Source organism: Mesoplodon mirus (genome assembly GCF_964341445.2).
Source record: "Mesoplodon mirus genome assembly, chromosome: 15".
NCBI classification, from domain to species: domain Eukaryota; kingdom Metazoa; phylum Chordata; class Mammalia; order Artiodactyla; family Ziphiidae; genus Mesoplodon; species Mesoplodon mirus.
The window spans coordinates 12464662-12478291 of NC_138991.1; the positions used below are offsets into that span (position 1 = coordinate 12464662).

The 13630-nt window shown below is 44.7% G+C and overlaps 1 protein-coding gene across 1 annotated transcript in view; it reads right to left on the bottom strand.

The window, feature by feature from the left end:
• ARFGEF2 (ARF guanine nucleotide exchange factor 2) overlaps positions 1-13630 on the bottom strand; it is a 100876-nt gene that overhangs the window by 81596 nt on the left and 5650 nt on the right. Inside the window, exons 2-3 of the mRNA XM_082600589.1 lie at positions 4637-4667; positions 3847-3970 (exon numbers count right to left, since the gene is read on the bottom strand). Coding sequence (XP_082456715.1) covers positions 3847-3970; positions 4637-4667 — 155 coding nt within the window. The remainder of the gene's footprint in view (positions 1-3846; positions 3971-4636; positions 4668-13630) is intronic.

Here is a 13630-nt window from a genome sequence, read left to right on the forward strand (position 1 = left end):
CCTGTGCTCTAGAGCCCACAAGGCACAACTACTGAAGCCCGCACGGCTAGAGCCCGTGCTCCACAACAAGAGAAGCCACCGCAATGAGAAGCCCATGCACCACAACAAAGAGTAGCCCCCACTCGCCACAACTAGAGAAAGCCTGTGCACAGCAATGAAGACCCAACACAGCCAAAAATAAATAAATTAAATAAATTTATTTAAAAAAAAAAAAGATAATGCTTGTGGTACGAACCAGACGGCTCAGACCAGTGGTTTCCTACAGCCTTATGTAGAAAGAAAATATTAGAAGTCTGTTTCTATCTACTTTTTTGTCCTACCCTTTTAAAAGGTCTGTTTTTGTATTGTTTATAATGTACATAATTTATTAACAGTAGTACCTGTATATAATCTTATAATTGAAGAAATATGAATATTCTGAGAGAATATTCTCAAAAATAATTTCTGTGGTTGGTATGTGCCCAGAGAAACTTGAAGATCACTCACTAGTTTAGGCAAGACTGAACTAACCCTCCTTCCTCCAGTCCTGGCCCTGGGGGAGCGTGTGGCGACCAGGTGCTGAAGGAAAGGAATAAGGAGAATCTTTATCCCTTGGGAGAAGTGAGAAGGGAAGGCTCTGGGCTTCTCCCTGTTGGGGAGGGAATGCTGAGCTCTGTACTCACAGCAAATCAAACCCAGAAGCACCTTTGCTATCCCATCATCTCTCCATGCTCAAAAAGGGACTCCTTAAAATGCCCAGGGCACAATATGGATGCCTCTGCAGCTGGCTTCAACCCTGCCAAAACCAACCTTTACTCCTAGACTCTGGCCCTCCATTTCCAAGGCAGAAGTCTCATCACCCACACTGGGAAAAGCCAGTCAAACAGGTTTGCAAGGACAAACCCCAAGAGGAAATGAATTTTTTCATTCAGTATTCCAGGGAGCACCCAGCCACTTTCTAATGTCATAAAAAGGACGATACATTTTGCATTTTGTATACTAACCAAAGAAATCTTAGTGTACCTATCAAATTACAGAGAACTTCCGTTCTGAAAAAGAGTGTTAACCACATGCCAAAAGCCTCAAGACAGGTACTGCACTCAAGTCGCTGAAGTACAGCAGGATGTCGATGTTTCCATCAGAAACCATACTCACAGTACACAGAGTTCCAGAAACAGACTATTTCCAGGAAAACACAGCATATTTTTAATTAAAGAGGCCAGAACTACAGGGTAATAGTTAAGAGCAGAGGTCAGCAGCCTCTTTCTGTAGAGGACCACATGCTAAATATTTAGGCTGCGCAGGTCATATGGTCTCCGTTCCAACTCTTCAACTCAGCTGTAGTAGCTGGAAAGCAGCCATATAGATAATACATCAACGAAAGGGCATGGCTGGTGTTATGGACTGAATGTTTCTGTTTCTGGAATTCCTATGTTGCAGTCCTAACCCTCAATATGATGGTATTAGGAGGTGGGGCCTTTGGGAGGTGATTAAGTTTACATGAGGCCATGAGGGTGGGGTCCTCATGATGGGATTAATGCCCTATAAGAAGAGACCAGATACCTAGCTTGCTCTGTCTGCCATGTGAGGACACAGTGAGAACTTGGCCATTTACAAATCAGGAAGACGGCTCACCAGGAACTTAATCAGCTGGTACTTTATCTTGGACTCCCCAGCCTCCAGAACTGTAGGAAATAAATGTCTCTTGTTTAAGCCACCCAGTCTGTGGTATTCTGCTATAACAGTCTTAACAGATTAAGGCAGCTTTGTTCCAATAAAACTTTATTTACCAAAGCAGGCTGCAGGCCAGATTTGGCTCATAGCATAGTTTAAGGACCCCTGGTTAAGAACATAGGCTTGAGGTAAACAAGTCCTAGACACCCACCCAATCCCATCACTGCCTGGCCAGGGGAACTTGGCAGGGCTGGTCATTTTATTCTCCAAGCCTCAGTTTCATTGATTCTAAAATGAGGATGAGAGTAGGAACCTCAGGTGGTTGCTGGGAAGATTAAACATGATGATGGGGATAAGGCACTTAGCACAGGGCCCAGCACAGGCTGAGTGCTCAATACACTGGCATTGTTTAGGACATCGATAATGTTAACTATCAGCACCAGCTTCCAAACTCAACCTTAACGTGAGGACAAAACAGCTAATTATGCCAAATTTCCTCTGAAAATGTTCACAACAACAAATATTTTAGGATAGAAGTAGGATTCGAGCCTGCCACTTTAAAATTCTTGGCTCATTACATGTTCCACATAGGACAATTTGTACAGAATTATACTGAATGAGAAAATGGCTTTTCATTTAGAAGAGCTGCTTCTGTGAAGAAACTCTCATCAATTTTCAAGTATAGATGTATCAAACAAGGGAAATTAATAGAGTAAATATTAGACTAGAGATGCCAAAAATGTGGCCTACCCACTGCCACTTGGCAGTCCTGTTCCTCAGCAGACATAACCAATCAATCATGGCACTTTCTCAAGAAACCCAGATGAGGTTCCACGTATTTTTTCAACACAGCTTCCAAGCAATATAATATAGAACCTATTCACTATTCCTGTTCTAGAAAGTACTGGTAAATTGTGGCTCTCTCCACTGTATTTTTAAAAATTTATCAAGCTCTTTTCATTGCTGTAGGTTGCCCACTGGGGTTAAAAACAAATGTTTCTGAGGTAACCGGAAGCTTCATGAGTAGATCTTAGGAAAAATACAAGAATGCTGGACTGGGAATTAAGAAGCCCAAGTTGTAGTCCTGTTTTGGTCCCTCACTATGTGCACGTCATTGGACAAGTCACCCTAACTTCTCCACTGCTGCTTTTTCACCAGTAAAAAGTAACTTCTAACAAGGTTACTTATGGCCCTAAGTACAGTTGATCCTCATTATTCACAGGTTTGTACTTGTGAATGTGCCCGCTCACTAAAATTTGTAAGTCCCCAGTCAATATTTGGGACGCTTTTGTGGTCACCTGCAGACACCTGCAGCGCAGTGAAAAATTTGAATCACTTGATGCACAAGTTCCTGGCTAAGGTCAAACAAGGAGACGCTCTGCCTTCTTGTTTCACCTCTCATATCGTAAACAGTGTCTTTCTTGTGATCTATTTATTGCCATGGTTTTCACACTTTTGTCCTTTTCATTGGTGATTTCGCCATTTAAAATGGCCCCCGTGCACAGTGTTAAGCGCTGTCTAGTGCTGTCTCTGTAGGATGTGCCCTACAGAGAAATGACGTGTGATCAGCTTTGTTCAGGCAAGTGTCATAGTGCTGTTGACCATAAGTTCAATGCTAACAAATCAACAATATATATTAAATAAGGTGTCTTTAAACAGAAACACACAAGGAATAAAGTTATGTATTGATCAGCTGATGTACACGTGACCAGAGAGGCTCACAGGAACCTAGCCCTGTATTCCCTCCAGGAATAATGCTTCAGGGTTTGCTAATTCCGTGTTCACAGCAACTTCATAGACCATCACCACAAATAATGAGAGTCGATGATATCTATTTCTCTACTTGGCATTATGAATATTAATGCCATCAATAAAGAAGTAGCACTAAATATCTTATGTACCCGCATATGTACCAAATATTCCAATCAATGCTAAAGGTTTCATTTAGGAAAACATACATAAGAGAGAACAAAATACTTCGAGAGAAACTAATTCTTTTTTAGGTAAAGAGGTCAGACCTCTCGTTCTTCCCTCCCTCACAAGACCTCCATAAAGAATGAGCTGAAATGCTCCTTTCTCCATCACCTCCGGAAGCATTCTGAGTACCAGGGGGTCACGGGCACAGCTCCTGTGTAAAGGACTACCTGTGGCTTGAGAGAACATCCTTCATACCACCAAGTTGAAACATGGTACCTGCAAGCAGTCGAGGGATGTGCTGACCACCCGTGGGGACTTGGACTGGCAAGCCAGCTCGAACGGAAGGAAATACTTGTCAGCTTCAATGAAGTTTGCCTTTGGTGGTGCGGTAGCACCAAGCCTAGGAAAAAAGCAGGAGAGGGCCGGAGAGGGGAAATGAAAAAAAAAAAAAAAGAGCTTGCTTTTCCTACCCCCCACTCTAACTTCCCATCCCACTTGCAATCATTTAATTAAAAGTGCCTGCAAACTGCATCTGTGGGGCTAGACAATGAAAAGTTTAAACACATGCATTAGGAAAAAAACACCAAGGGGCCACAGGCAGAGAACAGGGTCTCTGATGAGCAAGCTGTATCAACAGCGGCCTGGACTGAATCCTGGCACCTGCCACGTCAGAGCTGTATTTCTGAAATGGGACTCACTGGCTTCATTACTATGAAGATGAGGAGCAGCCCCTTAACAGAACAAGCTGCCCTCCTGCCAGAGGAAGCATGACACACAAGAGACAAGGGCTTTGCCTCTTCTGTCAAGAGAAGGTACAACAGCATTAACTTGACCTTCCTTAACCTTTCCTCCAAATATGCAGTTGTTGAGCCAGTAACCTGTTAACTCGGTATCAGTTCAAACACATACACAGTCTTGCCATGTGCCCAGCGCTGTGCTAGGAGAGTGTGTGCCACCCCTGAGGATCAGAAATATGGGAAAACATGCAGAGAAAGGGGTTCCCGCAGCCACCACCTACTACTCCCTTCATACTGCACTTCAGCAAGGAGAACATGCCCAGGCTTACCTTTGCTTTTCTATTTCTGCTTTAATTTCATCTGGTGGGGAAGAAAGAAAGGCATGTTAGGAGCATGCAATATGTATATTAAAAATATATATATAAAAAAATATTGAAAGCTATCTAAGTAGGGGGATGATGATCTTTTTCTCTTTTCCACATTTTCTGTAAGTATATACACTTTTTCTTTAGCACTTAAAAAAATTGTGGTAAATATGCGTAACACAAAATTTACCACATTAACTATTTTTAAGTGTACAGTTCAGTGACATTAAGTATATTTATATTGTGCTAAGGCATATATAATTTTTATGAATTAAAGTTAATTTATAAACCTTTACCATGGAGGGTACAACAACTACATGATTACAGTTATGGAATAGTGCTAACACTCAGCAGTCACAGTCTCAAAGAGAGATCATCTTATTTCCAGGAGAACAAGATTTTGTGCCATTGAGACAAGAACATCCTATCTAAACACGCCGGATTCCCCCACAGCCACTTAGTTGAATGCATTCCTACGTGTCAGGCTTGGCAGGCTCACGGTATTATCAAAGCAGGCCAGTGAAACATGTCTACCTGAATGCCATGTATTCAGATAACCTCCAAAAGGCCAGCCTTCTTCACACAATCTCTTGAGAGCCAGTGGTTTGGATACGGCATTAGTTATCCTAGCAACCCCAGAACACAGTTCTGGAAGTGACAAGTTTCCTTTTCCTGGACAACTCTATTCTAGACTGACCTTTAGGAAGTGAAAACCGAGTAACTGGACTCACTAGAGGTGGCAATTTTAACCTTCAAGCCACTCTTTCAATGTCCTCTTACTACACACATAAGAAACCAGAAGAGGAACACCAGATGACTAATATCAAACATTTCGCTCATGGACCATAAGGCCTGTGACCCACAGGGTCTGCTAAAGAGAGCTCTGTGGTATGGTTCCTGCTCCTCTGGGACAAGAATCCACTCAGGAAGTAGCTCTGGCCTCCTCTACCTGAGGCCCCAGGCTGTGGGAGTGGCCCGGGAAATCCAGCCAAGGAGGCTGGTGGCCAAGCTTTCAACTTGCAGAAATCAACATGTATAATGTCAAGACTCTGCTTGGTGGTAATAACATCTGTCACTGTGTGACGTGTCAGAAGGGCACTGATGCCGGAACTCAAATGCAAGGGTTCCTTCCAGTCATGGTTACCTTATTAGAGTTAAGTTTAGATGTTAAGTGTATCTGAAGCAATTAGGCCTCTGTTAGAGTCTGTGCTGACCTCTGAGCTCTAAAATAGTCTGTTCTAGAATGCCACTGGTGCCAACCCACCAGTCGACGAATCAATCACCAGGACTGTTACTTACTCACTGAGGCACTAAGGGTAATCAAATCAAAGACCTATGGAGGCCAGGTGGGAAACCTCCTGGAGAGACACAGGGCAGGGAGGACCCCCCTCCCCACCCAACAGGGCATGGAGGGCAGCAGAGTCTCAGTCCCAGCTGATTGAGCCCAGAGGTGCCCGTTGTTCTGATTTCTCCAGAATTCAAAATCTGGATTTTAAGTGAAAACTCCAACTGTAATTGGAAGTAATTTCAACTGTTTAAAAAAATTATGCTCAGGGACTTCCCTGGCAATCCAGTGGTTAAGACTCCACACTTCCACTGCAGGGGGTGCTGGTTCCATTCCTGGTCAGGGAACTAAGATCCTGCAAGCCGCGAGGCATGGCCAAAAAAAAAAAAAAAAATTATGCTCAAATGAAACTGGTTTGCAGGCTGCCCTGACCTTACCCTACCAGTTTGCAACCTTTGCCTTAAGGGATAGGGAAGAATCAAGGAGAAAGAAATTCACTGGCCGCGGAAAACTAACTGCAGGGGATAAAGGACTATGACCAGCACAAGGAAAACAAAACATCCCCGTTTTATACAAGCAAAATGTTGCCTGGCCAAAGAACAAAGAGCAACTAAGGAGCCAGAGGACCAGGGTTCGAGGCCAAACTCTGCTATATCTTACAGATGAAGAGACAAGATCCAGAAAGGTTACAAGCTAGTGAGAGGTGGAGCTGCGACTTGAACCCAGAAAATTAGGCTCCCAAGCCTGTGTTCGTAACCTCTTGGGTAACTTGGCTCTCAAATAAGCATGTCAAATTACTCCATAACCTATAAATGCGAAACAATATAAACACTGGTTTTGCATCATTAATTCAAAGCGTGAATGCTGCGACCATAGTTGGAAGGCTTGGTGTTCGTACTGCTCCGTGAGCCTCATCCGGCCTCGGGGAGCCTATTTACAACCTAGGCTCTGGAATCCCCCCACCTCTTTTTCTGGCCTGATGGGACAGGACCATAGGAAGGTGCACCCTGGTTTTCCGATGGGAATGAACAAGGGCCAGTGTGACTTGAGCAGGGCAGGGCATAGCCCTCCACAGTGAGCAGTACCTACTGCAGAAGACCAAGAAACTGCGATGTTCACAAAACACGGGATCACAGATTTCCTTTAGTCTTCTTAATCTATACTTAAGTATTCCCACAAGTATGAGGAATTGTTGCACTCTCTAGAACATTCTTTGTTAAAGAAAAAAAATTTGAAAAATCCTCTCCACAAGGCCCAGTAGGGGTCCAGATGAGGAGAAGCCCCTGGAGGGCAGTGGAGGAGGGGCCTGGGCGGACCTATGTTTGGACAGATCCCTCTGGCTGCAGTTTTGAGTATAAAGAGGAGGGTGGACAGCATAGAAGCAGGGAAGCCAATCAAGAGGCCGCTGCTAATAACCCAGGCAAGCATTAGTGGGGGCTGGGGCCAGGGCGGGGACAGAGACGGATGAGCATGAGCCACAGGAAAGCTGGAAATGGCCTGAGGGTAGTAGTTCCATATAGTCTGACCCAACAGTTGGCTTCTAGATGTATTTGGATGATACAACATTTTTTTCCATTGAAAAGAGGCAGGGGACTTCCCTGGCGGTCCAGTGGTTGAGACTCCGTGCTTCCACTGTGGGGGGCACAGGCTCGATCCCTGGTTAGGGAACTATGATGCCATATCCCACATGCTGCATGGCCAAAAAAAAAAAAGAGGCAGGGAAAAAAAAATAGGGAAAAGGTGTGTGGCATGGGGTCCCACAGAACACCTGACATAGCCTGGTGTGGTGAAAGACAAGAAGTGGGTTGGAAGTTCCGAAAGAAGATGGACATCTATCAGCTGAATGATGCCAGGTGGGTTACTAAACCTCCCTGAATCTTGATGTCCTACTCTAAAAAAAATGAGGATGATAAAAAGCAGCCCCATATGCTCCAGAGACTGTAACTAGGCAGTTGGGTGTAGGTAATTCTTTTGACAAACCCGAAGTATTGATGGCTAAGGCAGTGTCAGGCATACACAGGTGGTCAATAAACGTCTGTTCTCTTGCTCTTATCTTAAAAGTTTGAGTCAGTAATAGTGCAAAATCTCTAGTGCCGTCGGTGGAACGACAGAAAGCCAAGGGAAAGAAGAAAATCAGTGGAACACAAATCATCATAATAACTGCTGACATTCGCTAGGGGCAGGTGCCCATTTGGTCCTCCTTACAACTCAGGAAGACAAGAGACTCATCTCCTAACCATACACAGTGAGGACTCTGGACACAGAGAGGTGAAGTCACCTGCCCACAGTCACAGTCAGGAAGTGCCACTGCAGGACTCACACCCAGGCTGTCTGCTCCAGAGCCAAAGAGGAGGAGGATGGGTGAGGGAGGAGGAGGAGATGGTGGGCACACCTGCTCCAGTTTATTGCCCTGCCTTTTAACAGGTGCGGCTCTCCCAACAGCCAACTGGGCAATTAGCAGCAATAAATGAGCAGGCTGGAAAGGAGCCAGACCTGAGTGGGGTGGGGCAGCTGCAGCTGAAAAGCCACGCTGTCTTCCTGGGAAATCCTTCCTGGCCATGGCTGTCAGTTAGGAACCTCAGGTCACACCTCCCCATTCGTCAATGACTTTGGCACCAGCTCACGTTCTCTGCTCCACTCCCAAGCTAAGTCCGACAATGACCATGACCAAGCTCAACAACGCCATCCCCAGTCAACCCCCCAAAGCCCCACGACATCCCTTGGAACCTTCACCTCCCCTCACACATCTGATCTGCACACTCCTCTCTACTATGCAAACCAACACTACCCTCAGTTCCTCCTCCACCCAACACTACCCTCAGTTCCTCCTCCACCCCAAGTCAGCCTGGTGTGGCTGGCCACACTCTGAATCTTGTCCTTGTTTGGAACTGTGCTACTTCTAGCTGCTACCTGTTCTCCGCCCACAACCTCCTTTCCTTCCAGATGACCTACTAACTGCTCCCAGTAGGACCCTTCTTTGGCCTGTCAGACCTGACAAGGCCAAGAACTTGTCAGCTTTCCCCTTTTTTCATTTTCCAGGATGGATCCCATTACAGGATTGTTATCTGAATGACAGCCAAACAATAGGCTTGACTCTCTCTGACCTTGAGTCTTAACTTCTGGCAAAAATCCCAAACTTGGATTATATGACCCTCTCCTCTGACCTGTCTCCACCTAACGACCAGACCTCTGACTACAGGGCAAGTTGGTAGGTCTATAAACGCCCTAATCACCAACCACAATGGAACCCTAAATACTGCCAGTTAAGCTCACCACCTCCAACTCTCCACAAAGACTACTGCATATTTCTCTACTCTCTTCAAATACCCCCACCTCTCCCTCCTAGTCATCACCATTCATCTTTACTCACAACCGATGGAGCAGCCTATTTCATGCAGAAATTAGACGCCAACACGAGGAGACTCCCTCAACTTCCTGTTGGCCAATCTACAAACTCACCTACTTCTGTACCCAGCCTGCACTCTCTCCTGCTAGAAAGCAGTGTCAAGCCCCTCCAACTCTGCAGTCTCCCATCCCTACTGCCGCCTGAAGAACTACCTAGAATCTGATCACTTCTCACATGCTGGACCACCCCCATTACCCCAGACCAAGCCACCATCATCTCCCACCTAGACTAAGAGCCTCCTTCTTAACTGGTCTCACAGCTTCAGCTCTCACCCTTCCTCCCGGCCCACATCTTTGTCTACACATCAGCCAGAGGGATTCCCTTAAAATGTGAATCAGATTACATCTGCTCAAAATAGATTATCCATAACCATCATAATGTAAATCTGATTAACATCTGCTCCTTTGCGCAGAACGCCACTGGCTTCTCATCTCACAGAGTAAAAACTCACAATCTTGACCTTGGCCTCCAAGCCTCTAAAACATCTGGCCCCCTGCTATCCCTTTGTTCTCACCTCCTACCACCCCGCCCCCAGCTTACTTGTTGCCTGTCCTGTTCAGGGCCTTTTGCACTTGCTCTTCCTGCCACCTGGAATGCCCTCCCTCCCCCAGATATCCACAAGGTTCACTCTTCCCTTCCTTCAGATGACTGTTCAAATGTCACCTCTTCAGAGAGGCCTTCCTTCGCCACCTAAAACTGCCCTCCTTGTGATTCTGGACCACCTTACCTGCTTTATTTTTTCACTTTACACCAATTTTTCCTAGTTTTTCATCATGGTATTTACCACCCTTGACATACTTTGTATCAGTTCACTTATTCTCCATCTTCCCCAGTAGAATATAAACTCTGTGATAACAGAGACTTCCGTCTGTTTTGTTCACTGCTGAATCCCCATTATCTAGGAATTCCTAGACACAGAGCAGGCACTCAGTATTTGCTGAATGAATAAACTGTCCTTTCTCTTTCTTGCATTATTTAACCTCTCCCTTAACTGGCTCCCTTCCCAGTGACATTTAAACAAGTTCAAGCCTCTTCTACCTTTAAACAAAGAAAAATATAAAACCAAAAACTCCCACGATCCACATCTCCATCCTCTCCTTCACACCCCAGGCAAAGCCCTGGAAAGAGCTGTGTCTGTTTCCTCACCTCCCGTGCATGCCCCAACCCATTACAGTCTGGTTTTCACCTTCACTGCATCAGCAAAACAGCTCAAGCTAAGGTCACCCATGACCCGCATGTCTCTAAATCTGATGGGCAATTTTCCAGTTGCCATCTGACCTGACCTCCTTGCAGCATTTGACCTGACTGACCTCCCCCTCCTTGAAATTTTCTCGACTTTCGGCTTCATAAGCACCCGTTCTCATCTGCCCTCTGTCCCATCTCTTCTCCATTTCCTTGGTAGACTCAGCCTCCTCTGCCCAGCCAGGCAGGCCGGGGTTCCTCGGGCCCAGGCTCTCCTGCCTCTCCTTTCCTGTACACTCTCCCCCACAGGCCTTCGCAGCCTCAACTGCATCTTCAATTCCCACCTGGGCTCGGATGACCCCCAAATCTTGATTTCCGGCGCCGGCCTGCCTTATGAACACAAGGCTCGTACATCCATCCACTTCCTATTCCACCTGTCCAACTGGATGCTCAAAGGCAGGTGAAACTCAACACATCCAAGTCCCAACTCAGATCAAGCTCCTCCACCCACCTCTCCCTAGATGGTCTTCCCACTCCCATCTAAAAGAACTGCACCACTATCCATCCAGCTGGGTGAGTCAGAAACTTAAGAGTCAGCTTTACTGATCCACTTTCTCGTGTTCTTACCCAATCCATCACCAGGTTTCTTAGTTTTACCTTCTAAACAAGTGGGGAATACATTCACTTTACTGTTACTACTATCACTACTTAAGTCCAGGCCACCGGCATCTCTCCCCTGGATGACGGTAACTGCCTTCTCACTGGTCCCTGGGCAGTCCCTCTGGTTTTCCTCGAAGATGTTCTGAACACAATGGCTCAAGTGATCTTTCCAAAATACAAACCTGTTTATCCCATCACCTTCTTCCCTGTTTAGAACTCTGCAGTGTTATCTCACTGCTTTTGGTCTAAAAATCAAACTCCTCAACATAACCTCCAAGGTCTTGCATGGTAGGACCCTGGACTACCTCTCCCACCTTATCCCCAAAACCTCTCCCCCTTCATTTGCCATGCTCCAACCACACAGTGGCCTCTTTTAGTTTCTTTTTAAAAAATTATTATTAAAGCTTTTTAAAAATTTTGAAGTAACTACAGATTCACAGGCTGTTGTATCTTTTAGTTTCCTTAACCGTCATATTCCTCTCTGCCACAGGACCTTTGCATATGCTGTTCCCCCTCCTGCTGCCATAATGCCTCTCACCCTAACCTATTTAATTTTTAATTATCATTCAGCTCTCAAGACTTCCTCAGGGAAGCTTTCCTTCATCCCTTTGTCCACTCCCCTTGTGGGACCAGGTTTCTCTCCTTCACAGGAGTTGTCAGGTTGTTAGTATGACTCAGAGGACGTGATCATCTGAACAGTCCCCTTCTTCCCCATTAACTGCAAACACCATGAGAACAGGGTCTTTGTTTGTTTTGTTTTCCTTGCATCATGACACCTGGTATGACACCCAAATAAATATCTTCTGAATGAATGTCACCCTGGTTTAGTCAGAAGGACTATACAGAGAACAAGTATGCACTGACTACTCCTTAGGACAGAGGGAAAATTTAAGAATTCTAGGTCCTAGCACAAGAAGGCTGTTCTCCCCACAAGTCTATAAAACCTAATGAAATACCTAATAAAAAAGCTAAAAGACTCATTTACAACCAAGACAGTAAACCCAAAGAAGCTTCTTATAGGAAGACTCCAGGAATGAATTCGCAAACAGTTAAGTATTTTCTAAGATAACCTTGCTGGAAAGAAAGTCAAGTATTTTCCAGGCAGGCCCCCTCAGCCTGGTGAAAAATAACTAAATACAGTTCTGAGCTATTTATATAGGAGACTCCATGTACTTGCTGATTAAGCACACGTTTTCACAAGTTTGCTCTTTTCCATAAAGAATGGTCTTACTGTTTTCCCCAGCACTGCTTACAGTCTCCCCTGAGATTTACAAGTACAGGACAGAGCTCTAAATTTTTCCAACCACTTGCCTTACCAGTGTCGAAATGTCAGAGACCAGCAAAGATGTCCATAAACCAACCAATAAGGGAGGCAGGAAGAACAAGTATTCAGCTCCTTCTCCTTTAAATATGGTAACACCAATGCCTCTGAATTTTAGTAGGTCATTTGTTAGGTGCCAGGTACAGTGTCAGTTATTTATTGCGTTAGTTCATATAACCTTTACAACAATCCCGTGACACAGGTATTATCACCTTTCTCATCCCAGGAAACCAAGGCTCCGAGAAGCTAAATGATTAGCCCAGGATCACAAGACCAATCAATAAGCAAAGTTTCAAACGCAGCTCCCAATGAATTTTCTGCCAATCCAACAAATAAATGCTTTTCAATAATCAAAATCCAATTTTTAGTGCTGCTTCTAGACAGAGAACCTCCTCCTGCAGAATCACTATAAAGTTTTTCAACAAAAAGTAACGTCAGGGTCCCAAGTCCTATTGTTTCTCAAAATTTTTATCATCTACAGCACACATAAACAAGATGTCTAATCAAAACACCTGACTTTGATAACATTAAAGGTTTTATTTTGTGTTTCAATTGAAAGACTTACTTTGACAATTTAGGGATATTTTTGGTATTTTTCAAATTTTGCACTTACGTTCCTCCTAATGATGAGAATAGTTATTTCAAACACATCAAAGTTAGAAGAACAACATCGTACGCAGGAAAAAGCCATTTACCATATATTATATGGACATGTGAATGCTGAATGTTTTTTGTATATTAATATGCAACTAAAATTTATGAATATACTCCCTTAATTGGCTTCATCCTAATGACATTTAAACAAGTTTGAGTCTTTTCTACCTTTAAACAAAGAAAAAGAAAAAACCAAAGAACCCCCATGAGCCACATCTCCCTCCTCCCCTTCACAGCACAGCCAGACTTTGGGGAAGAGTTGCGTGTGCTCACGGTCTATTTCCTCACCTCCCACTCACACCTCAACCCACTCCAGACTGGTTTTCACCTTCAGCGTGCCACCAAAACAGCTCAAGCTAAGATCACCAATGACCCACATGTCTCTAAATCCCGTATATTAAACAGAGTAGCAAATCTAAAAGTGGATTTTATGATTTATATGTCAGCTAC